General features: G+C 39.3%; 1 protein-coding gene across 1 annotated transcript in view; it reads left to right on the plus strand.

Annotated features, from left to right (window-relative positions):
• GRB2 (growth factor receptor bound protein 2) overlaps window positions 1–27803 on the plus strand; it is a 54497-nt gene that overhangs the window by 23170 nt on the left and 3524 nt on the right. Inside the window, exons 3-5 of the mRNA XM_075170054.1 lie at window positions 18965–19062; window positions 24859–24981; window positions 27469–27637. Of these exons, the coding sequence (XP_075026155.1) occupies window positions 18965–19062; window positions 24859–24981; window positions 27469–27637 (390 nt within the window). The remainder of the gene's footprint in view (window positions 1–18964; window positions 19063–24858; window positions 24982–27468; window positions 27638–27803) is intronic.

Consider the following 27803-nt stretch of genomic DNA (forward strand, 5'->3'; position numbering starts at 1 on the left):
TGCATGTCCCACTAGAGAGGAAGTCTGAGCAGCTTTGCAGTTACTGGAAAACAAGAAGAGTTCCTGTCTCTCTTAAATATTCTCACTCTCTGAAGATCAGCCAGACCAAGTACCTGTACGTTTCCTTTCCAATTTGAGATGCTGCTAGCCATAAATCAGTAAAAACATTAAATAAACTATATCAGTCAAAAATATTCTACATTAAAACTGTCACTCTGCAGCTGAGAAATCTCTTCTCTGATGAATATACTTGCAGTTCCTTAGCAGTAAATGAGTATTTTAGGTGCCTTAAATGGTGTTTTTTATACTGTGGAAAACTGAGCTCTTATGTCCTGCTAAGCCAATATGTTGTTAGTGTATGCACTGAAATTGCCTTGATTTGTACAGGGAAAGATAAGCTTCATTAATTTATCTTTATTTTGGTCAACGCTCATTTATAACTGAATTTATAATCTAGTTATGAAGGTGTCTTGTTTTAAGCAAGGGTTTGTTTACGTGCAGTTGGATTAAGATTCTGATAGGGAGCAAAAAATCATCCCTGCCAGGAGGCTAAAGTTACGCTATTGTTGGTTTTGCTGTTCTTTTTATGTGGACAGGATTGTCTGACCAGCCCTGCGGAACTGATGTGATCGGGTCTCCTCTTCGGGCTTTCGTCAGTGAACCATCCTAAAATGAAATGGGTTCTAAGTGCTTTTTGCAGCTCTGCATGTCTTCCCCACAAAGGAGTTAAATTTAAAATTTTAAATGCGCATACAAGAGGTGAGGCGGCAAGTTATGCATATGTACAAACAGAGTTGAGGCAATAGAAAGAGCTTTGTGTGGATACCAACCAAATTATTAATTGTGGCTATGTCTATATAATATGTTACAAAATCATGAGGGCTGTGAGAGTGTGAACAGGCTTTTTGTGGGCTGAATTAAGACATACTGTAAAATTATTGGCTAAGAACAGATGCATGCAAACTGCTAACGTGCTCTAAGAGTTATGAGAGTAATTACTCTGAACTAACAGGTGAACCTACTTGGTAAAAGATTGGATCTTATGGTGCCTTTTTCCTTTTTTCTTTTTTTTTTCTTTTTTTGCCTTTCTCAGGTCTTTGCATAACTAACTTACAATACTGCTAAACTTCACATCAAACCTCAAAGGTCTTATGTTGCAGACTTTGATTTAGAGAGCCTGAGGCTTTTGCTGACCTACAGGGTAGGGCTTTTTTTAGCCGCTTGAAAAATAATTTTCCATTTATCTGATAGCTACCTGTCTATTTTTAATTCCTTGGATGATTTCTTGCTTACCTGTTTCTCTTAACAGTGCTATTTGATCTCAAGGCATCTTCCTGATCCTATTTGGTGCTAAAACTTAGCATGCTTTTTTTTCTTTTCTCTAAGTTTCCTTATTGCTGATTCTTGGCCAGGTTCCACTGAGGTAGCTGGATAGTGGCCACCATAATCACTTTCAGCTATCTTGTGTATCTGAGGCTATTTCATGCTTCCCCTCTCCCCCCTGCCAATATTCAAATCTTGCAGAATAGAAGAGTTAAGGGGTCATTCCATGCTGCATTTCTTTAATATGCTGTCTTAAACCAAGATTAAAACTGTCGCTTCCTGTGACTGCTTCGTGTCAAACTGGTCACAGATGCAAATTGCTATCCTTACAGTGTTTATCCACCTTATAGTAAAAATCAATAAGCAGTCTCTAGTTTTTCAGATGATTGGCTCTTTACTCACTGTGTTTCCAATTAAAGCATCTGGGAATGGTATTGGCTAGTGTCTCAGTAAATTAGTCTTTTAGTTAGTCTTTATTATATTCTGCAACATATTAAAATCATATTGATGTATTACTTTTTCTTATTGTTTATGTAGTATGGATTTAGAGATGCCTGATTCTCCCTTCCAATATGTTGTATTAGAATTGGTTAAATAGGTACAGATTAGCAAAATGTTGACTTACAGCTATGGTGAGCCTTGAAAAGCTGCCTATTCTAGGAAATTGGCCTCCTGTTATCTCTGATTTCATGCTTTTTCCATCTGTCTCAAAATGAAGAGATCAGAGCTGATCCTAGCTATGTGTGTGAGGCAGATTATGGTAATCTTATTATTCTGATCTCATTACCCTGAGTCTCAAGTTTTGAAAATGTCCTGGTTTTAACCCTTTCTTCAACAGCTACAAAAAATTTATTGAAAAGGTAGTTGAGGCGTGTTCTGCAAATTTTGAATTAAAATGTTGATATCATCCTGAAATAATCAAGCTCTCAAAGACTTTCGTAGTTAAGAGTAATACACTTAGATTTTTTTTTTTTCTCTAAACAGACTATCTAAAATGATGGGTAAATCAACTCATTTGAGTTATAAAGGATGAAATTCCCCCATATATGACAACAAGTAAGTAATAGTCATTAAGAATTCCATTTTCTTTTTACTCTGGGGAATCTAAAATAAGAGGACCTTCTGCAGATCCTGAGTTCATGATAGGTGAGAACTTACTATTTTTTTCTAGCTTTTCTGAAAAGAAATGGGATTTTCCAGAGCTTTGTCCCAATGTTTGACACACAAAAATACAAAACTTAATGGAGTGTCTCTCGATCTCATTACAGTTACAGAGAATTAATGCAAGATGCTGGAAAATATGTAGCTGTGTATTTTAAAAGAAGAAGGGACAACTGAATTAGAGCATCGAATTCTCTAGCTTTTCAGTATCTACAGCACAACTTTGCTATTGTTACTGGGAGGTCAACTTTAATTGATTGCAAAGAGTTAATTTTCTAGTCCATGATGGAGAAAGGGAGTCTTCTCTGCCCTGGGCTCATAGGTTTTACTGAGAACACTAATGCAAACATTGTCAGGTGAATGTTGAGGATTACAAGAGGTCTTTGTCATAAACGTGTGGAGGAAGCAGTGTGCTTTCTGCAGTTTCAGGCACCACTTATGAAATAAGTGTTACTGCTTCTTCAGGCCTGTAAGTGAAAAGAAAGCAAAATGACAATCAGCTGCCGATTGTGGGAGTTAGAAAGCAAATATGATTCTCTGTCTTTAAGAGATTTGTATTTTATTGTAACTCCTATTCAAACAGATTCATAGGGTATTTAAAATTTCATTGTACTACACTGATGGACTTCTAGGTTAGATACTGCAGAGAACTCGTTTTAAAGTATTTGAATATTGCTCTAACTGTGGTACTGGTCATCTTTGAACACAAGCATATTTGCCAGTTCCCATCCTGAAGTTGCGTTTGGAGGACAGGGAAGAAGATTGGAAACGAAGGGGAAGAGATGTGTTGGTACATCAAACAAAACTGGGATAGAAGGAAGCAAGTTCCTTCTCCTTCTGTGTTTGTTCAGTCATTTTTATAGGTCTTCTAAATTGGACCTTTTTGTAGAATGGTATATATTGTTACACCTGGTTTTGCTTAGAGAGAAGTGTGCAATGCAGGAACATCACTTAAGTTGCTGCCGCAACTGCCTAGAGTACATTGACTGTATAACTCTTAATTAGGCTTCATTGTTTTGCAATACAGGGACCACTTGAGCTTTTCCTCTAGTTGCTAATTCCTGTGCTCTGTTGATAGAAAAGTCACGTAAATGACCGAGCTCCAGTGGGACTGAGCACGTTGGGAAAAAATGGAGCCCTTGCAAATTACAAGTTTTTTTCTTCACCCTGTTCAGTCTTGACTAACTTCTCAAACACTTGGGCCAGCACAGGGTGGGGATGGAGAGTGCAGAGGTGAAAATGGCTGGAGGGAAGAAGGTACTGGGAGAAGCTTAACTTAGCTGTCACTTCAATTGTGGAATCACTGCCTTGGAGACATGTCTTTGCTTTACAAACAGGATATTCTGTTTTGTGTGTCACACTTACTTGTGCTAGTGCAGGCATTTGTAGGGTTGCACTGTGAACTGGTCAGGGAAGAGAGCCAGCGGTGGAGGGGGGTTTGTTGTTTTTTGGGGTTTTTTGTTTTTAGCTAAGGTTGTCTTTGATTTGATTTAAAGTAGTTGTGCTGGCTGCGCTGGGGGGAGACCAGCTTTGGCTTGGGAGTTGGATCAACATACTCTTAAGCTGGCATTGCTGCTGAATGCTTTTGCTGCTGTCAGACTGCAGTCTTCATTCCTGCCCTCAGGCTATACATTTGGTTGAGTCTTATGGTGACAGAGCAGTGTTCTTTCGCAATTATAGAGTAGACCTTTCTTTTTGTAACTTGAATTATTTTTCTTGCTGTTCTCAAGAACTTAAAAATTTGCCTTACCGAAAATGCTGCTTCTATTGTGCATTCACACTGGGTGGTGATGGTTGTTTTGCTTTGAGTGCTGAGTTGCTGGCAATGTTTTAATATATTTTTAGGTAACAGTGAAGTATTTGTTTTTCAAATGAGAGGTAGGAAGTTGCAAAGAATAAAGAATTGCATGAGCTGGCTTAATGATAGCATGCCTGTTCCATTTGGGGTAGTGGAGGAGGAAGGGGGAATAGATGGTGATGTAAGGGTTGTTGCTGTGACACTCCCCCAGTAATAACTTCTGTGAGGAGCCGTAAAGAGTTGAAGGAAAAATAAAGATGTTGAGGATTCATTGACTTTGATGCTTGGTTTGAGTCATATCTTCTCTGTTGTAAGAGGAGGATAATTCAAATGAGCACAGTGAACCCTTACTGTAACAAATGCAAAACTTTTTTGTCCCGCCTGAACTTCATTCTTGACAAAGCAGGATTTAGATTCCAGTCAGTCTGAGTAAAGGGTTGTCTCTATAAATAAGGACCATAAGATTCCTGCATAAAATTATAGCAAACAGAGTTGTGGAAGCTCTGCATTGATGAGAGAAGTATTTAATTTGTGGTATGTGTTGGTTTAAGGCAACTACAGTAAGCCTTACATCTGAAAGAGTCACATTGCCTTGAGATTGGAGACTGATTTTCTCATAACGCAGTAGAAAAGTGGAGGGGTTTTCTGCAGTATTTTAATTTCTATTTTCTGGACTAATTATCACTAGTTAGTCTTTTCCATTCTGCTAGTGTGTGAAGTCTGCTTAATAAAGATCTGTATCTTCTGTCCGAAAAGCATTTATGTAATTTTGTTCTCTGTCAGTATGCCTGGTAAATTTTATGGCCAAAGCCAAATTATGATTTCCCAAAGGTTTAGATGCAACTGCTGTTGCCTGTCCTAACAACAGTAGGAGGTAGGGCTACTTTGCACGGACAGTTGTTTGTGGAGGGATTCTCAGATCCTGTCCAGAGTACTGATGTTGCTTTGCAGCGATTGCTTATAAAATCCTGTGCAGACTTTTTAAAAGTAATTTTCATTTTTCATCTCAAAATGAGATTTCAACACCATTTACTTCACTTTTTCAGTAGGATAGGAATTGAAATGCGTGGGTTGCAGATGCATTTTGAAGTTGGGGAAAATGCAGTTCAAATAGATGGTGATAATACTATTCTTAGATCACTAAGGCTGTAAACCTTTTTTGGTGCTAACAGGAAATGGCAGACTTGAGCTTCATTGCCCAAAGTGATCAGCCTTTGCAGCTGGGGTCTGAACTGAATAGTGATGACATTTGGGGCAGCTGTCTCAAGGTAGTGGAACATGGGCTTTTCCTTCTTCTGTACTTTCAAATGCAAATTGCAGAGTATGCTCTAGGGACTGGCAGAAAAGTACATGTGTATTTTAGATGTGTAAGAAATTAGTAAATATTGATTGTTCAATTCCTGCAGAAAGGATATTGCAGTTAACACTCGCTTGACATCCTATGTCTAAAACGTTTGAGTTCGTTTGAGTTTTGTGCGCTGGTATGAAGTGATAATTTTTAAATATCTAGTCATAAAGCCCTGTGTGCAGTTTTGCAATGTGTAGTTGGAAGGGATGACTTTTGCCATGCATGTCAGTGATGTAACCTGTAAAGAATTAAACTTGTCAGAAGGATCAACAGCTGTCATTGTTGAAAGTACAGAGCAGAAAAAAGGCTTGATCGGCCCACCAGTATTTCTTGTAAGTGTCCCTGAACTTGATAGCTGTTTTATGCATGAAGTCTGTGTTTTCTCTCTCTATGCTGCAAAAATCTTCAGATGTCTCTTGCCAGGATCAGTACAAGTCTTAGCTTAACCTGGCTGGCTGACCTGAAGGTAACTTTTCTTTCCATCTTATCCATTAAAGGTCCCAGCTTCAGTTTGTATACAGCTTGGAAAAAAGCTTACCCAAATTAAGCCTATCATCAGAAGACACAAATATCTCTGTAAGCCTCAGCTGAGTCCCTCACACCTGCTTCCTCATTTCCCCGCCTCCCACTCGCAGTCAGTTGAGTCCGGGTTTTTGCTGCCCCTTTGCAGGACCACCCACGTGCTCTTTCTTGAACCTTTTGCCATAGTCTGCTCTGTTTAACTCTGCTTAGACAAAACTTTAAGCAAGTGGAACTGTTAATTCTTGCATGTATAAGTTTTGGAGTTGTTTGTTGCAAGAATTGTGGAGCAGGCCTTTTTTGTGTCTTTTGAAACTGGAACGAAGGGTGTTTCCTTCATGGCAGTGCCTGCTCAAGCAGTCCTGCCCTATTCCTTTCCTTCCCATCTCCTCAGTCGCTTGCTTCAGTTCCAGAGTTGTACCCTGCACTTGCTGTGTAGCCAACCAGTCAACTGAGACAGGTGAAAAAACACCAGCTCCCTAAGCTGTTTTGCAGTCAGATCACTTCCCCAATCTGTTGAACTACACAAGTGCCTGTTACCACTGCAAGGAGTGCATGTGAGAGGGTGCAGCCAAACGGCAGCGACTGCATAAACCAACGCAAACAGTACTGCTGCCAAACATCTAGCGACTACAAACTGATAGTGTAGCCTCTGAGTTTGTAGCTGGGTAGGAATTCATGCTCAGAAGTATGAATAAACTAGTAAGATTGTTAATTCTGAGGTCAAGATGTGTGCAGTATCAGTATTAACAATTTCATTGCTGACTGTTTTGAGAGATGCCTGAAAACATCCTCATTCCTGGATGCAGGCTAAGTCATCTGGATTTTGGCATATGGCTCTGGGTTCAATTGAATAAGTGTTCTACCTTTCAAGGCATAACTTAACAACTGTGATTTTTGAGGACCATCAATAAAAGACTTGAAATGTACAAAAGTTCAGTAGTATCAGAATAACTAAAGTGTTGAAAACTAAAGGTTTTCAAATTTTTTTTTTTTTTAATATGGCATATCAGGTGTAATTGACCTAGGGAAGTTTGTTCTATAGATAATTAGTTTTCAAATCTTGTTCCTGATACCTTTCTGACAAAGAGCTAAGTAAGACTGTTTCACATTCTGTAAAATTTACAGTGCTATAAAATATTAAGCTATTGATATTAAATGCAAGAATCTGTGCTAGTAGAATCCTAAAGCCTTTAAATTTTAAAAGCAAATGAAGCAAAGTTAAGGTTTTTATTGCTCTGTTAACTTATCCACACTGTAAATACTGTAATAAAACAGTTTAAACAAAATCATGCACTTAGATAATCTTGTAATTTTTTTTTTCTTTATCTTGTAAATATATGCCAATTGCACTGAAAGTTCTTTTTTCCCTTCTAATAGTCAGCAGGAATCTGCGTCTTGTCTTGATCTTTGGGAGCATGTTGGACCTTTTGCTCGTGTGATTGCGATAGCTCTTTCACTGGAAAAAACAAATAGAGCAGCTGCAGATCAAATTAATTTACTTCCTTTAAAAGCAAAAAATGAAAGTCTGTTTTGAACACTTCTGAAATTTTTCTTTAAGGCCTTTATGGGTTGTATCTTTTCTTAGTGTGCTTTGAAATGTAGCAGATAGTGTTTATAATTGTATTTCCCACTGAAATGTAGTTGGGTTTTGGTAGTGATTTCAGGCAACCTTTACATTTTTTCCTTCCGGCTTGCTTTGTAGCTGGCGGTTAATGTTGGTATCTGTCTGGCTTCTCACCAAATAGTCTGGTTGTCAGTGCAAGGCATGTGCATTTTTTCTTTAACTTTTTCCAGGTTTTCAAAGTACATCAAGACTGCAATTTGCATAATGTCTTTAGATACCTTGTTAGTCACTTAAACTTGCCAGTGCATCCTGGGGTATCAAGCCTAGTAGTTCGCTGACATTGGCAGCCTGTTTTATAAGCAACCAGGGAGACCTCATTTACTGAAACCTACTTACTATAGGAGGCATTGTAAAGATACTTAGAAAACCACAATCAAGCTTAGGTAGCGGTGGTTCACTGTTGCACTTGAAGGCTCTGAGTATCTTTCCACAATATAGACTTGGGTATGATAATATTGCATTAATGAACTGGGTGATGAAATAGAGCATGCTTATAATATTTGTGGTGATGATTCGTTGAGTTGGGCTTACGCATGCTGAAGATGCAATTTAAAACTATCTTGATTGTTTGAAGAAATGTAAACAGGAAGGTGTTCAACGAGGATTAATGTACTGTCTTACACTTAGGCAGAAATAATCAACTGCACCAATAAAGGATGAGGAATAACTAGCTAGGTATCAGTTCCTGTGAAAATACCTCAAACATTACAGTGGAAAACTGGTTGAAATCAAAGTGGTGTAATGCTCTTAAGACAAGCAAACTCGTAATGAGATGTATAGACAGGGCTGTAATACCTATACAACATGCAAAGAAATTCTTCAACTCGGTGCACGTAAGGCCTTGGCTGTGGAGCACTGTAGTTTGAAGTCTACAGGACAACTATAAAACTACCCTCTAGTCACATACCCTAAATTTCGGATTCAAGATTAAGTCCAGCTTGTTCCACTAGTAATCATCTTTCCTCCTGCCCAGCTTTTCCAGCATTGGAGTAGAGGTGCCTTACATGGTATGGTATTTTTGCAGAATGCCAAGTGGACCAAGCAATATTCAGCTTCAGTGGCTGCAGTCTTTGAAGGTTTGTATTGCGCAGATGTTCATAAGCAGTTTGTCTTCTTTAACACATCCTTTTAGACTTTAACCTGCTATTTCTTATGTACATCATAGCAACTTTATTGTGTACAAGCGTTAGAATGGTAGTAATAGAGAACCTCGTAGATGGAGCAGTTGCTCAATGTCACTCCACAAGTAACTGTTCCTATCTGGTTAAAAGTGATAGGTAAATTGCTTGAGTTTGTGTGCTAGGAAAAGCAGTAATTAAGAATGAAAGTACAGGGAGTGGAGTGTTGGACTTGGTGGTTTCTTGGGCAGTGAGGTATAGTAGAGATAATGGTACACATGCTCCATTTGGAGTAGAAGGCACGACTGTCTCAATTTCAGCATTTCTTATCTTTCATTCTTGATAGAGGAGTTTTGGGGATTTTATGTTTGTAGAGGTTCGAGGTACCAAGCATGAGATGATTGAGGGCTGGTTGTTACTGTTGCAATATGCTGTTCTTCAATGAAATGCAAGCCTTTCCTTGTCCTCTAGTGAATGTTTTAGTCATGTTGACTGCTGTAGTGTGTTTAAAGGCAATGTGTGGGACAACTAGCAAGGAACTTTTGCTTTCTGGTCCTAGCTCTGTTGTATGATCACACAGGAATTGTCCCTGTCTCTGTGAGACAGGTGTATCTGCTTCCTCAGAGATGGTGAGAAATATATTCTCCGGCAGTGCATTTTAGTAAGAGATATTAGAACAAAATAGGACACATGCAAATAGAAATAGGAACTGTAGGGTATTCAAGTAAAATTCTTATGCAAAACAGATTAAGAATGGATTTCACAAGCTATGAATCTAGTCTGATTTATGGACTGTCATGCATGTGCATTTCCCCAGGGTATTTTTCACTTTTTACTGTATGTGACCAGCTTCATTTGTATTGTAAAACTCTAAAAGGGCAACCACAGCTGGAATGACAAGCACATGTTATGACTGCTTGTTCTTCATTACGTTTTTCAGTTTTGCTGTTTGATACACACCATCAGGTAATGGTTTACAACAGAGCCAGCATGATGAGAGAAGTTGTGTGAGAAATGTATGATTTTGATATGCTTGCAAACTGCCATAAGACAACTGCTGATATTTCTGCAGTGTTTCTCTGTTAAGCTTGAAAGCAACTCTGAAACACTCTCATTGGAGTGCTTGATAGCTCTTTTTATTACTATTTTCTGGCAGCATCACTTTCGACCTTCATCCCTCAGAGCTTATGCCAAGAGCTGTTACAGAAGCCTTACGGTTTCATTAAAGGCCTGAAAAGTTGTCGTTGGTTGTACTTGGATAAATAGTGTAGAGCATATGATAACAGATGTGTTTTATGCTTGGTATCCATGTTGCTAAACTTGAAGGGATAGCTAGAAACAGCCCCTCTTTTAAGATGGCCTGGAATTTATAGCATTTGCATTAGCAGCAGGTACAGGAATAGAAACCAGGAGACCTTACTCTGACAACTAGGTAAAAGTAGTTCTTCAAAATTTTTCTTCTCAAAATTGAGGGTTTATTTAGATGCTTAAGGCAATGTATACTCTGTTCTTTACGTAAAGATGTGCATACATGCATTTGGGTTATTTTGGGGTGTGGTTTTGGATTTTGAACCTTTCCCAAATAGAGCAGGTTTTTACTCAGAATTCAAGGCTGTTTTCTTTCCTCAGTAAAAGAGGGGAGGATGGCATAGAGCTCTTTAGGCTTCAGAGCTTGACCTGTTCTTCAATTTGTGTGCTTCACTGATGGTTCTTCTTTTGGGACCCTGCTTAAACCTAAATTAAACAGTACAAATCTGTTTACTTTTTAAATAAAAACTCAATGAGGAAAGACACTCATTTGCAAGCAAATGACCATCCCCACTAGTACCTGAGTAAACTAATCCACACTGCACAACAGAAAACTGACAAAATGCTGTGCTCTTCAATGCTTCCAAATTCAATATGGATTGGGTTTGAGATTAAGGAAGGATGTTTTGTCTTCTGTTTCCATGATAACATCCTGAGCACTACAACTAGTTATAAAAGGTGGCTGGTCCTGGTCGTTAGTCACTGTAAACTAACCCTTGGTCTGTTAGGGAAAAACTACACTCCTCTTCCTCCTTTTAAGAAACTGTTCTTGTGAATCCCATAGCATTCTGCTCTCTACATGTGCAAGCCAAGCAGTGGAGCTTAGGCTGTGATAACAATATTTTTACTTTTTTGCACTCCATTTTGATCAACTACTGAAATGAGACAGTGCATTCATTGCAACATCCAAATGTTGAACAGTCATCCTTACGTTATGAAGTTAATCAGATCTAGTGTTCACTTAAGCACCATAAAAGTTGCTGAACGTAAAATGAATCTCACTTCTGAGAGTCCCTGCTGTTACTGAAACACTTGCGGGTCTTTTAGGTGAAGGAAGCCTAATTTGAACACTAGCTGTAGCTACTTCCAGCTCTGTAAAGCTATTTTTGTTTGGGTTGTAAAATCACCAATACTGGTTTTTACTGCAGGCTACCATTCTTTCTATAATGGAGATTTTGCATCAACCTTCTTGAAAATAAGCAATTTGTGGTACCTATAGCTTATAGCACTTTATAAAAGTGATAATAGTAATTTGAGGCAGACATCTCGCTATCCTTTGCAAGCAACATAGGCAGAACTGGTGAATTTGTTATCATTTTACCTCTATGTGTTTGTGCTAGTGGAAACTTCGTACACAGAAGGGAACTTCATTGAAGACGAGACCTGTGGCAAAGTTCCTTGAGCTTTATTGACTCCTTCCAGGATCTCCATTAGACGTTTTGGAGGTCACTACAATATACTTTAAAATTCTGGTTTTTTTCCTCCCATCTCTTTGTGCCACATAAACCAAAAAAGGTGAGCCATAGGGAAAGAGAATTGTCTAGATTGTTCTTTTTTTTTTACTTCTTTCTCTCTTTCTGCTAGTATCTTAAATAAATAAGTAAGTCTTCATAATTGAAGGCTTTTGCCAGAGGGGAAGTAGTAGTGCAAAACTTGCAAGGCCTGAGAGGCAGGGTAAGTTAGTCTGTGCTGAGTTCTGTCCTTGTGGCTAGACTTGATTGTACCTCAGCTGACTTAAAGTTGCCTCAAGTATTCTTGTGTTACATTAAAAAAAAAAAAAAAAGGTGGTTTTGAAGTGAAAGTTTCAATGCTAATTCCTAGCTACATTCCTCTCTTTGGACTTTGCTTTGTTACAACATACTTCACTGTACTTGCCAGCCAGTGCTACTATGGATTTCTTGACCACTGTATCTCTCTCTCTCTATCTGGAGTTTTGCATGGTGAAATATTGCAGGGAATTGTAATTGCAACTTGCCTTTATCTCATGTAGTTAAAAGTAACATCGTTTCCTGTAATCTTACCCAGCTACTTCTCCCCATCAACCTTTTCTGAAGGTTAGGGGAATACTGGATTTACCTATAAACGTTTATATGGAACGAACCTCCAGTGAGGAGTAGATTTGTGCAATAGACATGGGGGACAATATTAATTACAGTTTGGAAAGAGAAGCTTAGATCCTGGAGTGGCTGTGTCCTGTGACTTTCATTGTCTTTTTTGGTTTGTTTTCTCTCAACTTTGTCTTGTATTTTACTTTGGACTAGTTTCCACGTTCCTTCAAGATGAATGGAAATAACTTAGTTTCTTTAAGAAGAAAATATGTCTAAAGACAGCACTATGTAACCCAGACACTAGCCTTTTGATTTGAACAGCTACAAAATTTGCTGTCCTTGACTTCTGCTTTCAGCTGTTTGGCCTGCTGTGGTAAGTGCTGTCAGTGTGAAAAGTCAATGTGTGCACTGTGTTGAAGTAGCAGTCATCGCTTCAGATAAGGCTTCTGACAAAAGCATCGCTTGAGTGGGGAGAAGGGTCCTTGTACTTTGTATTTGTTCTGGTGGGAAGACTTTCTGAAATTATTTTTTTGGAGTTTGTATTTTGTGCCTTTTTTGTGCCCTTAAAAAGATAAGGGTGGACGAAGTGTTTCTATATTGATAATGAGAATTGGGGTGAGGGTGAGAATGAAAACCTGTATCCATAACACATTATTGCGTTATATTACAATCTACATGCATTATTCAGGTATTATATTATAATAGTTGGTAGTTGAGTGCAGTTTAAGAAACAGTCTTTCTCTGGCTGTTTCCAGTAATGCTTGCTCAGTGGTTGATAAGCGTTTTCACAGCTTTTTATATCCACCTAGAGAGCAAGTATTCACAATCTTATAGCATGTCCAAACATGGTGCTTTAGGTTTTGATCTGAAAAATGTGGATATTTTGCATTTCCTATGTGTAATTATGATAAATTGAATTTAAGGAAAAGCCTAAAATATTTTAGCAGTTTTGTGTTCTCGAGCTAGTTACCTTAATTGTCTAATGTATCTTTTTGCATTGAATGTTGGAAGTTAAAATAACTTGTACTGTGTGTCATGATGAAAAGAAAAGAAAAATTCTGATGTGGCTTGACCTGAATTACAATACCATTTTGACGTGCAGATTACCCTAGGTTTCCTTAAGATGCCATTTCCTCCGTACAGCCACCTTGTTGATGGCGTTAGGCAGCCAGTGAGGAGGATTCATTTGTTCAGGGATTTCGTGCAACGTGAGGATGAGGCAGGGAGCTGCAGGTTACCAAGCCACATCTTGGGTTGTCTTCTGCAAAACCCTGAAGAGATGAATTTGAATATCCTGTGGTGCCATTTGCAGTAAGTTTGTGGGGAAGAAAAATGCTATATAATGTGTTGAGCTTGCTCTGTTGAATCCAGGTGTAGCTTCCCTTGAAGCAGTGGGTGCTTGATTGTTTTGTAGCTCATTCGTACCTCTCTTCCTGGAGCAGACAAGGAGCCATTTTTCTCTGAAATGAAAAATGTTAAAGCACCTCTGCGGAGGGTGAGAACCATCCTTCCAACCACCATTCCACCCTGGGACGAGTAATTTCCAGGCTTAAAAACCCAGTTGCAGCATTGCTGCCTTTGAATCGTTTGTCCACTTTTTAAATTTTAATTCCTGCCCTAGTTTAAGTGTCATAAGCACTTTCCTTGGATTCCTGAGACTTTGGGAGTGTTTTTAATATACTGCATTGTTTTCTTTGTGGCAGTGTCAGCACAACTTTGTCGAGGAGAAAAACCACATTGGCAGCTAACAGGTTGTACTTGAGCAGTTATGTTACCTTCTGTTCAGTTAGCACAGCAAGAATCCCAAAACCTTGTAATTCAGGGAAAAGAGAAGTTTCAGCCAAAACTCAGAGCCCTCTCTGAACAAGTTTTTTGGGTTTTGTCTCTCCAAAACCCAAGCATTCTGATGAATTTGGCTAAATTCGCAAGCACATAAGTATGTTTGAGGCCTTACATTTAGTTTCATGTCTGCATATGGGAGTCAGCTTGCAAGTTGAGATGCAAGATCTGCTTGTTATGTTCCAGTTTAGTGCCTGCATGTTCCTGAAAGTTGTTTGGTTTTGAGAGGATCAAGGCTGATGTGCAACAATTCCACAAGGGTGGAAAAGCTGTGCTTAGAAATAATCGCTAGATATGGAATTGAAAATGGCTGGGGATGCTTGTTGTGTGTGAACTGTTCTAGCTAAAACTTGGGAACTGCCTTCTTGTGTGGCTCTTCAGGAGTGCCTCTTCTCCATTTCCATGGGAACAGATGGGCTTTTGTTGATAAGAGATCTATTATCAAACTAGGAAACTGACGGGCAGCAGTTGAGCCACTATTACTGTAAAACCGGGCTGACTACAGACTGAGGCCATCACATGGCAGTATGTGTTCAAATGTAGTGGTTAAAAATATCCTTCCTTCCTTCCTCCTCTCAGGCACAGATGCCCCAGTGTGAAAGGAAGAGTCACTCTGGCATAGATTTGATCAGATCTATAGCAGACAAGGGTATTGGCCGCAAAGGAATGCTTTATGTTTTGACCTATACAAAGAGCAGCAGTTTTTAACACTTGTTGAGATAAATAAGTGTTTGTGCCTTTTAGATTTTTTGCAGACTCTGAAGGCTGTCTCATTTTGGAGCAGTGAATCTGTCTCAGTTTGGAGCAGTGAATCTTTGTTTCATTTTGTTGCTTAATTTATCTGTATTTATTTGTACTTGGGGAAGTTTTCAAAGCAAAATCCAGTGATACATGTGGTACTTAGACTAAATTTTATAGCTTCGGTAAGTCTGGGAAAAATCTTACCGTAGTTCCGTTAAGAATCTCTATTTTTCTTAGAGGCGTAGCACTGGCTTTTAAGTATCCAGATGATAAATTTTAATTATTATCTGGAAATCACTTGGAGGCCAGTTGGAGGTATAGGATAGATGGATTTACTGGGTGCTTTTCTTAAAATGTTTTGCAGCAAAATGGTTTAATTACTTAAAGTCAGTTCTTTCACTTCAGTGGGTTTACAATTTAAAAGAAAAGAGAGCAATGTCAGATGTAAATGTCTAAGCCAGATACACCAGTGCAAGAGAGTTCTTAAGTGTATTCCTGACTTACCTTTTAGTTGTATTTCACTAATGGAGTTAGTGGCATAAGTTTTTTTGAAAGCTGAAATTTTATATGACTATTCTGCAGTTGTCATAATAATAGCTACATAACTTTATAGCAACCACCAGAATTCCAGCCTTGTGCATGTGACTGCAAAGTTGTCCTGAATTTAAGGTACTTCAGTACAAGTCATTTTTGCTTGACTAAGCATTGGGAGCAGCTCCAGTGGTGTCTATTTGAGACACTGTCAGAAAAAAATGATTTTGTAGATATCTGCATTGTGGAGGTGACTCCTCTTGAAATGATAGGTGAACAGGGAGCTTTGTAAAGAAAATAGTACATTCTATTGCCTGTGGAAGAGTGCACACTGAAAGACCCGGAAAGGGGAAAACAGGGGTGTTTACAGGGTGACTGTATGTGTATAAGCTCTCTGGTATATAATACAGGGCATGGGTAGTTTGGCTGTCTGCCAGGGTGTGAATGGAGCTGTGACAGCTTGTTAAAATGATCCTAGAAAGGACAACCAGCTATGAAGATATGTCAGTCTGGGTGTGAAGCAGGAAAAAGTCCTTGGAGCAAACAAAGCCACTGAAGGGGGGGAGCTATGGAGAATCCATTATTACAGCAGAAGTCCCCTGAAGAGGTTGTATATGCATATGTGTAGGCAGTTCACCTTACTATACCTTTTATCCAGCTATTTTTTTCTGGTCACAAAGCTTAATGCATGCCTCAGCAATGCTCCCTCACTGGCATTTGGCTTCAGGCCAAGCATTAATGAGTACCCCAAGCACTATGTGATTTGGCTCCTCCAAATCTATTAGCATATCTTCAGAGCAAGATAAAACTCATTAAAATAATTTACATTTGGGCATTAGACCTTCCGATAATTTTTAATACCTACTGCCAAAAGCACAAATATGTGGTAATGCCCTTCATATGAAGCTACGTTTACCTGTTTTTTTATTCTTGGAAAAAGAACAGACTGCCATATCCCTTAACTGCTCTCTGGTAATGAAATGAGTTTGTAGTACACAATCTCATCAAAGGTTTGATCTGTGCTATCTTTGATAAAGGAATGCACACTATTGCATAAAATTTGGCTTATTAGAAGTCACATCAAAATGTGTCACGTTTGTGTTTTGTTGTATTATAAATTACTCTAGTGATGGTGGCTGAGGTGTATAATAAGCAAACTTCCTGGTCATGCAAGCTATGTGCCAAAATCTTTGCATGACTGAGTTGTAGATCTGGGCTTCAACCTGTGCCCTCTGTCTCCCTAGTCTCTATGCAATTCACTTTTTTACATACCTGTTTTTAATCTCCATCTTCCCTGCTCAGTATCCCAGAGCTGCCTGCTGGTGTCATCTACTTGTATTTCATATTCTGGACTTGAATCAGTTTCTGCACAGAATGCTGTCTCGCAGTTAGTACAGTGGTTGTGAGAGATGAGCACTGTTCTCTTGCTTAAAGGCAATTCAGCAGACATCAGCTGATTTTTGTCAACTCTCCATGTGCAAGCTTTTACCTCAGAGACTGTAACAGAGCCACACTTGAACTGCTCGTGACCTGTAGTCAGATTATCCTTACTAAATGACTGAACTGTAATGCATGCTATAACAATGCTTGTAAATAAATAAATGGAAGCCCACAGTAGTAATTGCACAAAAGATAGCTTAAATATTTTTATCCATATAAAAGTACTTAGGATCTTTTAAGTATTAAAGTCTCTTCAACTGAAAATATCCTGAAATGGGCTGTAAAGGTGCATATCTTTGCTCATGTGAAGTTCTGTAGATGTGGCCGTGCTACTGTGCTAGTTCCCCAGTGGAGGTGCTGGCACCTGGGGGATGTAAATCCTACTATTAGCCTCTTTGGCTGGAAGTTAAGGAACAGGCATGTAACTATTACCCACTGTAATTCACTGAGGAGATTCAGATTCTGTTCTCTTTTTGCTTTACCGGATTTCATTTCAGTAGGTGTTGAGGTTTTTCTCTTTTATATGTAGCAGTCAGCAATGAGGCAGGTTAGGGTGTTGACATGTCATATATTTTTGAAAGGCATTGATCTTTAGAGTTTAATTTTCTGAAGCGCTCCCATCACCTATAAGAATTTTAAGGCCTGCACTTGCAAATTCTTGTCAGCTTTTCCTTTTTTTTTTTTATTTCCTCTCATCACCCTTTCAAAAAAGAAACATAGTGAGATAGCAAAAAAAAAAAAAAAAGGTCAGAAATGACAATAATTGCTTCTGAAGATTTTGGGGTTTTGGATTTTTTTTTTGATATCTCCACCATAACTGCATGTGTATGTAGTATGTGATCTCTGGATCTGCGTTCATGTTGTCTTTCTCTTTGCATTTCCTCATCTTCCCGCATTCAGGCAGTGCTAATCATGTGACGCTTTTGTGACTTGAGGTTTTAAGTATATCTTTTTTTTTTTTTTTTTTTAAACTCAGATCCAGCTTTTTGTTAGCCATTGTCACAAAGTTAAAAAAGAACCTCAGAGGGCTGAGAAGGAATGAAAGTGCTTGGGGAAAAGTGTTGTTGTGGTGCTTAATTTTAAAGGGGGGGCAGGTTCTGTGTGATGTTTACTGCCAACACCAAATAAAATCTTTTTGAGGAGAGGTAGTTTCAAACTATAGCATGGCTTTATTTACAGAACATAATACTACTTTATTCGAGAGACTGCTTTCAGTCAGCGTACCAGGCTTGCCTATTGCTCTGTACCAGCTGACAGAAATTGAATGAAAAATAAAGTACCCAAGTTTTTAGAGCAAGTATGCTTTGAAGTATCAATTTGTGCTTTCTAAAGCTACCTATTCGTGTGGCTCCTCTCTTGTAACTCCTGATCTGTCATTCATTTTAGAATAAAGTTATAGTAAGAAAAGTATGCCTTTTTTAAAAAAAAAAAAAGAGAAGAAACTTTGTTCATCTACATTTGCTGTTTGTATGTGTTTAACTTGCTTTATTAACATAAAAAATGCTCAACAGGGAAGTCACTGTTTCTGCCATCCGATTTAACCTGGTTTTAACTTGTATCGGCAAAACCAGCTGGAGCTGCTAGTTGTATCTACAGCTGGGCCTGTGTTAATGTTGTCATTAGGGAGGTGGGTTTTTTTATTTTAATTCTCTATAATATAGAGGTTGCCTAGAATCTTTAACATATCCAGTATGCAACCAGTGCAAATGCAGAAAAGATGGATGAAATCACATTTATACTGAAAACATCAGGTTTTCAGGAAAAAGTGATCATTATAATGAAGTGATAAAGAATCGGAAATTCTTGGCTTACAGATTTTGGACAAAATTGTTTGGTGATGACAGCCAACTTAATCTTTGGCACAGATCTCAGTCTAGTTATGTTGGTTAAAAGTACCTGTGGACTTACAGTAACTTTCTTACTAAAGCATGGTGTTTTGGCACTAAAATCCTTTGGGTATTTTAAATTACTCATCCAGCTTTTTGTTCACCACAGTTCTGAAAGCTCATGAGATGCAGTGGAGCAGGATGACTAGCACCATTTTTTTAGGTTCGTCTTACAAGAGCAGTCTTTGAAGCTGGAATGGGAAGAATAAGCTAGTACCTTCATCAGTTTTGCAGTATTTTGAAATGTGGTAAGCTTTTTTTTTGGTTTTTCCTTCAGGTTTTGAATGAAGAATGTGATCAGAATTGGTACAAGGCAGAACTCAATGGAAAAGATGGCTTCATTCCCAAGAACTACATAGAAATGAAACCACATCCGTAAGTAGAGCTTTGGTGATAGACTCACTTGATCTTACTTTGCGCACCCTCTCAAACAGAAGGGAGGTTTGCTGTACTATGCAAAGTGTACCTCACCAGATCTACCAAAATGTATGGATAGATAAGGGATGGCTATTGAGTTGTATCTCTGGCTGCAACTTGCAGTGTTCTGCACTCTAACTCATTTCACAGCTGGCTATATAGCAGGATATTTTGGAAATTTTTCTGGTGGTTGCTCTGGTGTTTTGCTGTGGGGTCGGTCAGACTGACCTTGGGGTAGCAGGCCTAAACCAGAAGAAAACACTTCAGTAGAGAGTTGTCACTACCACTGCCCCAGGAAAAAGAGCGACTGTGATCATCATTCGTGTGATGATTCTCTATTTTACTTAGCGTAGCAGGTAAGAGTAAAAGTTGTGGCATTCAGAGCTCACCAGAAAAATATTTAAGGATATTTGGAGCTGAACTCTTAGTATGTCTATGTCACATCCTGCGTATAAAATCACACAATAATTTAGGTTGGACAGGACCTCTAACATTCATCTGGTCCAACACCTTCCCGGCAAAAACAGGCCAACCTCAAAGAGTGTGTACTGTTATGCAAGTATAGTTGCATTGATTTGTAGCTCCAGAGAACTGTATTTGAGTAACTACTTTGAACATTTCCTCTTAGAATAAAAAAACAAGCATATGAAAATAGTAGCATTTCTTGACCTTTTTCTTTGTATCAGTTCATGTGTTTCCGCTGTCTTCTACTAAACTCTGGTTCTGCCAACCTTTGAGATCCTTCAACATCTGAACAAGAAAACAGCAAGCTCTGGGTAACAGATTCAAAGGGGAGAAAAGGTTTAGGAAGCAGCAGCAAAACCTGTAATCAGGGTTTTTACAAGGAGCTGTAGTGGTTCAGTTGCCCTCAAAAACTGATGATCGATTTGTTAATTGTTGGCTGTAATTACATCATGAAGATATTGCAGTTAAATGCAATCAAGAATTATTTTTCTAAGGGCTCTTTTGAAACAGCAGAAGGAAGCTTTTGAGGGACTGTGTCCCAAGAAGGAGAGGAGATATACTGCTTTAGTGCAGCCAAGTGTGGGAAGTGAAGCAAGGACGCACCAGAAAATTCTGAAATGTTTAAAGCTTTGTCTGCTGCAGTAACATATCTAGATTACCCTGAATGTGCTGGTCCACTGGGGATCACATATGTACATTGCAATTTCTCTCTCTCATTGATTTGAATCATCATACATCTTCTCGTAACAGTTTTGCAGGCATTTGAGTTATACTGCGGTGATGTCTCCTGCGATGATGATGATCGGTTCTGTAATCATCCATGGTATTTTGTTTTAGAGGAGTAGAACTGTCAGTTTTTCACTTTTTGATATCAAAGGGGAATGAACAATATCTGAGCCTGCAAGTGCGTGAATTTGGTGTTTTATAAGCATAGTTAAGATATTTAAACTGCTGATGGCAGTTGGATGGAGTTAGTTCCGTGTGTCAGCAATGCTGAGAGTCTTAACTACTGCATTAACAACCCTGGGAAATTATGCAAAATTTTTTATAGTGTAATGTTAGCTTAGCTGTAATGCAGAGCTCTCCAAGTAGTCCAGCAGGTCATACAAAAAGCAAATTGCAGGCAGCTGGCTAGGTGTGAGAAAGAGAATGTTCCTTTTCTCAGACCGCTATCAAACCGTGTTGTGGGAAGGCGGCACGAGAGCTTTTCAAGAGGATGTGGAAAGAAAGCAACTGAAAATGGCTTTAAATCCTGTCCTGGGATCTGAGACTTAAATACTCCAGCCCCATAGCTAGTCTTAAATGCAGTGGTTTTTCTTGCTTGTATTTTGTAAATCTTCCAGTTTGCTTTGTAACTACTAGCAAATGAAGCTGAAAGGAAAATACGGCACCTCTCGGTCATCAGCTGAGTCACCTGGGTTCGGAAGGGTTAATCTGAATTGCCACATCAATTAACAAAGCAAAGGTGTGAGTAGACATAGGCATGATACTCAGAGAAGAGCTGCAGGAAACTCTGGGCAGGGAGGCTCCCTGTGAAGGCACAACAGTGCAGTTCAGCAGCAGGATTACCTTTCTCTCTTTAAGCAGGCAGCGGAAGAATTTGATGTTTATGACGTGGCCTGAATCAGACTCATGGTGTCTGTATCTCAAGTGTTGGTGTTTGTAATCAGCTTTTCTTGAAGGTATTCCTGAAGTCTCACTTTGCAGTATTTAACTTAGGTGGAGGAAATCGGCCAAGCTAAATGGTTGTGCGAAGTAAAGCCAAAAGAATTGCCAAACTGACGATTGAAATGAGCCTGAATGCAATGTGAACTTTGTGTTGTACCGATCAGTGCATCTCCCTCTAGCTGTGCAGCATCAGCAGTAATGCCTGGATTTGGTTTTGCAGTGCTGACTGGATGAGTTTCACCTACATTACAAAGCTAGTTGGAGACAAGTGTTATCAAGCTTAGCGCTTCACCAGGGAAGCTGTGGGAATGTTGTGTTCAGTTTCTTTGGCCTAATATTCTTGGACATACTGTGATTTTTGTTAATTTTTCAATCATTCCATAGCAAAGATTCATATGTGCACAACACTTCTGATGCTTTACAAGTGTGTTCTTAAGTAGACACTAGTCCTTCAAAATAACTTACTTTGTTGCTTTCATCTATGGGGTTTTCTTTTCGTCTTTTTCATATTTAAAATTCAAGCTCTATTTACTCTGAATGGCTGAAGTAGTAATGGAGTCATAAAACTGCAAGGGAGTTCAAGAATTGTGAAAGATTTTTAGTCTATTTAAAGTGCCTTAGAAACAGCTGGTAGAAAACTGTAAGAATTTGATATTGTTACTTTAGAAGTGTTACTTCCTTTAATCGAATTGTACACTTCTACTTTGTAGTGATTCAGTAAAATTTAGGGGGAAGATAGGATATACTTCTGAGGCTTCAGGAAAGATTATAGAAGTTCGGTTGAGCTCTTTCAGGCTTTCCTTCTATTTTGCAGAGATGGATGAGGTGTTTTGTTTTTGTTTTTTTTTTTTTAAGATGAGGCTTTCATTTCCAAGTCACATGCGAGTAATTGAGAATTATTTGAGAACTAAACAAAGTTAAAACATTTTGTAAACAAGAACTATGGCAAGATACCTAAAATCATAATATAAAGTTTGCTTTACATAACATTTGGCAGAGGCAAAATTGAAGACTTCCTTATCTTTCTGACAATTGTGCCAAAAGCCCAGGAAACAGAATACTACCTTTGAATTCTGAAGGAGTTTCACATAATGGTTTCTCGTGGTTGATTTTTGAAGGCAGCAGAGTGCAGTGAGAGACAGGTAGATGCTCCCTCTGCTGTCTCTGCCACCACCTCGGATACTGAGAAGCAGCGCAGATGCTAAACCACCAGGAGAGTAGTAAATGCCATAAAGTTCTTTATTGCTGGAAATAGGATGGTTGTGGGAGAAAGCTTTTCCTTTCCATTCCAGGGGATAAAAAGTATACAACAAGACTTGCAAGCAAGTAAAACATGTCCAGGTGATCATGGAAACCGAGTTTGTAAACAAGATGTATCATTTTCAGTGCCAAAATGCTTTTCATAATAGAGCTGCATAGCTAAATGGAGTGAATGCTCCTTTTACAAGGGGGATGTCCTAGAGTTGTTTTATTGAATGTGTTGCATATAGTAGAAATACATCTGTGGACGCATCATCCTTGATATAATAAACAGATGTATTTTTGTGCAGCCTCCTGTGGTGAGCAGATACTGAAAACAGCTGCTGAGAGGAGCTAGGGCTTTCCAGTAGCTGGAGAGTCTGTAATCAAGTAATTGGGTCCTCCTTCACCTCTAGAGATAGCTGCTTCTTAGAGAGGGAGATCTTGTGACTTTGTGATTTCATGAAAGCTTCAACTTCTCTTAAGAATGACTCTGTTTCAGGAAGGGTTCTACAACTTTTGTCTTTTTGCTGCACCAAAACCTTCACTGTGGAAAGTAAACTTTGAGAGTGGAGCTCTTGTTATTAAATGCCCTCCTGTAAGGTCAATCATCTGCGTGGTTATAGGCTGTGGTTAGTGCTTCTGTCCTGTGTGATCTGTTACTCAGAACTGAAAGCTGTACTTTCTGGTTGTGAGGATGGTTCTGCTTTTCCCACGCCATGTGATCTACCACTCAGCCCTTGTTTGCCTTTAATCTTGGGTTAGTCTGGAAATGCAAATGTAAATGTGGATAAGAATCCTGTGACCAGGAGCTGTTGGTCAGTGCTGATGATCTGGTTGCCTGAGGTAGGTTCACCCTTGGTGTCATAGAGGTGGTCAGCCTGTGGCTTTGACTTCTGTGCAGCTGTCAAGAATTTCAGATGTGGCCTGATGGTGCAGCTGTTTCATGTGACTGCTTATGTGAAAGCTGCTAGATTCTCCTGACTGTAGGAGAAAGCAAGAAAATAGGCTACTGAAACAAGTATAATCAGCATTTTTCCTAGAACAGAATTGCATGTCCAGCTCAGCATTCCTCTGCAATGATACAGGGAGACCTTGAGGGAACTTTTCTCACTTGGTCTGCATGTAACTCTACTCCTGGCACCTGCCTTAGCTTTCTGACACGATACCTGTCTTTGACCGCAGCGCTCTGGAAGGGGTCAGAAAGATTGGACTCTGGACTGCAGGACAGCCAGCTGCTGAATGAAGCTACTCATTCTCTCTGCTGAAGCAGTCGTGTCTTACCACCTGATCTAAAAGAGACTAGAAATTGGTTTCTTTCAAATGCACTTTCCACTTGTGCAGGATGGGTCAGTCCATAGACAGGATCATGTTTCTAGAGCTGTGATGTTTCTGAAGAGAAACCTGTGAGTGAACTCCCAGTGTTTACCTTGCATTTTGCAAATAATACCTTTTTTTTAGAGATTCCTACCCACTAAAATAGTGATGCTTCTGTGCTTAATCCGTAATAACTTAAATTTTCTATATTGTCTGCTCTGCAAATCATGACTAAGGCATGGGTGGCTTCTCCTTAGGACGCATAAGTAATAAAGGAGACTCTGTAATTACTCCCCACTGATTATCTTTGGATACTAATAGTGAAATAAATGCTGCTGTATCATAGGGAAGTTCAATAGTGACCAGCCACTAGTGCAGGACTACTTTGTTGTCTCCGAGTTGATGGCATCATACCGTTTGGACAATTAAAACTTTGCGTGTAGAGACATGAGACTTTATTCCTTAGTGATAGAGGAACAGACTTGAGTTTCTTGCTTGAGCTATGCATTTAATCTGTTTGACTTCAGATTATGAGGCCTGATTACTAAGATATCAGTGCAGACCACAGTAGACATTTTAACTTTGTCAAAGGTTGTAGCCAGTTCCCAGGGTAGTCATCTTAGTCTCACAAAGCAGGACTTTGCTGTGAAGCAATTGTGTGTGTTAGGTTCTCATTGTGATGTTTTATATGCTAAACTGCAGATACAATAGGGTGCAAAACAATGTGAATGATACATTAAATTTTGAGCAGGTTTTTTCCACCTCTGAAAATAAATCCTGTAATTTGAGGATTTCACTCTTACTATATCTTTGCTTTGCTAAATTGGGTGAAATAGGGCTATTGCAAGCACCTGCTTATCAAGTCATGGTTGCTTCATTGCCAGGATGAAACATTGTGAAAAACTGCATGGTTCAGTAGCCTGTATTGGAGTGGCAGTGAGGTGCAGTGCAGTTACTTCTGTTAGGAATCAATTTCATCTCTGTGTGAATATCTACATCTGGCTCTTCCATGAAAGGATTAAAATTTTTAACCTTCCCTATTGTTTTCTTTTCTGCGCTCCGCAGGTGGTTTTTTGGAAAGATTCCCCGAGCGAAGGCTGAAGAGATGTTAGGCAAACAGAGACACGATGGTGCCTTCCTCATCAGGGAGAGTGAGAGTGCTCCTGGGGACTTCTCCCTTTCAGTCAAGTAAGTAATGCCAAGAAGCAATCATGTGTGGTAATCAAGCCATCTACTGCTCATTTGGACTCATGGGTAAAGGACAGGTGATTGTCAATGCTGAGGAGCAGGAACATTCCAGATGCCCTATAGCATTCCTGTTCTTCTGGTGATACTTATTTATTCCCTCTTTAATAGAAGAAATATATATGCTCTGGTTTGTAATGAGCCTACAGGGCTGACCTGGTGACATGTTGCTGTCTGGCTCATGTAGTCTCAGGCACGATCTGTTGGTTGGTTTGTGGATCCCATTCCTCCTCCTTACAGCCACAAAGTGCCCAGTGTGTACCTGTTCTCTCCTATCCTCCTTCATTCCTCTTCTGCAGTACAAGTTATTACTCTATCTGTTCTCCTTGTGTAGTACACTTCCAAATATGTTTTTTGTGTCTGCTTGGCACATGCTTTGGGGATATTCATGTTGTTTAGCACTGGGACACGGAGCTGTGAATGCAGAGGCCTTCATCTCTCACAACTGCATTCCACGTTGGTAGAGAAACTCAGTCTAATAACAGTGAAGTGAGGAGGAGCAGTTCTTATCCTTGAATAACCTTACTAGAAGTACTGGCTGTTAATCAGCAGGAGTTCCTGCTAGTTAGCCATGGCCCATAAATACCATGCTACCTATCTTACCCATCTGAATTCACTATAGAATAGAGGTATTAGTAACTTGAAAGGGTATGTGATATAACTTAACGTGGGTTGGGGGTGGAAGGGATTCTGTCCTCAGCAGTTGATTTTTGCCTTTTTCTTTATTTTCTGTAATCTTCCCCTTTCCTACCAGAAATGAACCAGATTTTCCTTAGAATCCTAACAATAATTTTTTATTATTCATGCATGATTCCTAGTTTGCTCTATTTTCTGTGGGTATCAGTGATCTCGGCAGGATTTTTTTTTCTGGTCATCTTTGGTCTGTAACCAAATTTTTGTCCTCGTCTGTAGCAGCACTGAGTCATGCCAACAAACTGGATTAAAGCCACTGATTTTAAGAGATGTTTATATTTCTGTCTCGGATACAATCATCTTAGCTGGATTACTAGATGTGAATGGAAGTTTCATTCCGGAAAGTGCATTCCTTTAAGAAACATAAAGTTATAGTGGCATAGCTCTGCCTGGTCGTAATGTCTCAGTTGATTTTTTTTTTTCCCCCCCCCTGTTTAATTTAGAAAAGTCTGCTTCATAAACAGTGATCTGCAGGATTTGAAATGGTGAGAAGCTCTCAGGTTGAGGAAGGGAGAGCAGAGGCAGTACTCATGAGTTGTTTCATGTTAGCTTTGTAGCCAAGATAGTGTCTACGTTTTCAGCCAATGTACAGAAGCTGTGCATGCCAAGTGGGGAACAGTTGTCTCCTGTTTTCAGTGTTTTAGACTGAAGCAAAAATACTGATGTGCCATTCGTCTGGAAAATCCCGATGGACTCTTTGGAGTTCTCCTTTATTCAGAGTAAAATTGGTGGAAAAGTAGTTTCAACTGAATGCCATCATTTGTCAGAAAGAATTGTTAATACAGAATTGGAGTTGCTGCATCACCTTTCGCGCATTTTCTTTTTTTTTATTTTTGAAGGACTAGAGAGATCCTTTTGTTTTGCAAGACAGTCTTTTGCATAAGTCCAGACTGGCTCCCAAAAGAGACAATCCTACCCTCCCTGTGGCAGTGTTTTCCCAGCAATTTACCTATAAAGGCTCTGGTGCTTTATGTATTGCAATATCGCACACACCCAGTGGTGGTGTGTGAGGGAGGGACTGAGACGATGAGAAGTACAGGACCATAGTGAGAGTAGCACAAACCTAAACTGGCTCGAGTCAGTTGTGAAATGCTGTGTGTGAAGAGCTAAACTGAAGCTCTTGTACTGTTTGACTTCGAAATCTTGCGAATGTGGAGTGGAAGGCACCATGGTGTAGGTACTTTAATGTGACCTTGCACTTGTACTGCAAAGTCCATGGTATGTGTCCGAGGTATTCTGTGCACTGTCTTCAGTGACTCAGGTGACTGTATACATACATCAAAAAGTGCATGTAGTGGATGCCAGCTATGTGGCAATGTAGTGTAAAATAAAAAGCTGAAATACTGCATGTTACCCAGGATAGAGTGTGTTGTGACACCAGAAATTCTTTACGAAAAGACCTCAAACTTCTGCAAATTCAGAGTGGTTTGAAAAGCTGGTTTTAAACTGAAGTCCTATTACAAGAAAAGCACATGTGAAGCTTGCAGGATTTTTTTTTAAACAAATTCAGTATTTGAATTCTGTTTCTCTGATCACTGATTTCTATAAAATACAATTGACAAGTGGTTTTCAGACACCTTTTTTACACCAACCAATTAGTATGTATATCATCAGTGCCATTGGCAGTTTTCACTGTGCCCTGAAAGACCTTTTTATTCTGTGCTGACGATCCCAAAAGAGGAGTACTCGGTGACTAATAATGTGCTTTTTTTTGTGTTCTTCATTCTTTCCGCACAGGTTTGGAAATGATGTGCAGCACTTCAAGGTGCTTAGAGATGGGGCTGGCAAGTATTTCCTCTGGGTGGTGAAGTTCAATTCTTTGAACGAGCTGGTAGATTATCACAGATCCACATCTGTCTCCAGGAACCAGCAAATATTTCTCCGGGACATTGAACAGGTGCCACAGGTAAGAGAAATGTTCCCGTAGAGTGCACTTTTCAGACTATTGAAACCACAGTCTGAAGTGTGATTGCATCTTAGAGTAAATGAGTAGGGATGGAGAGAAGCTGACTGACATTTTTCTTGTCTGTGGAAGCATACCTTTAGATCCCACAGCTAGAATTATACTGGGA

The sequence above is a fragment of the Calonectris borealis genome, chromosome 20 (genome assembly GCF_964195595.1).
Source record: "Calonectris borealis chromosome 20, bCalBor7.hap1.2, whole genome shotgun sequence".
Classification (NCBI taxonomy): domain Eukaryota; kingdom Metazoa; phylum Chordata; class Aves; order Procellariiformes; family Procellariidae; genus Calonectris; species Calonectris borealis.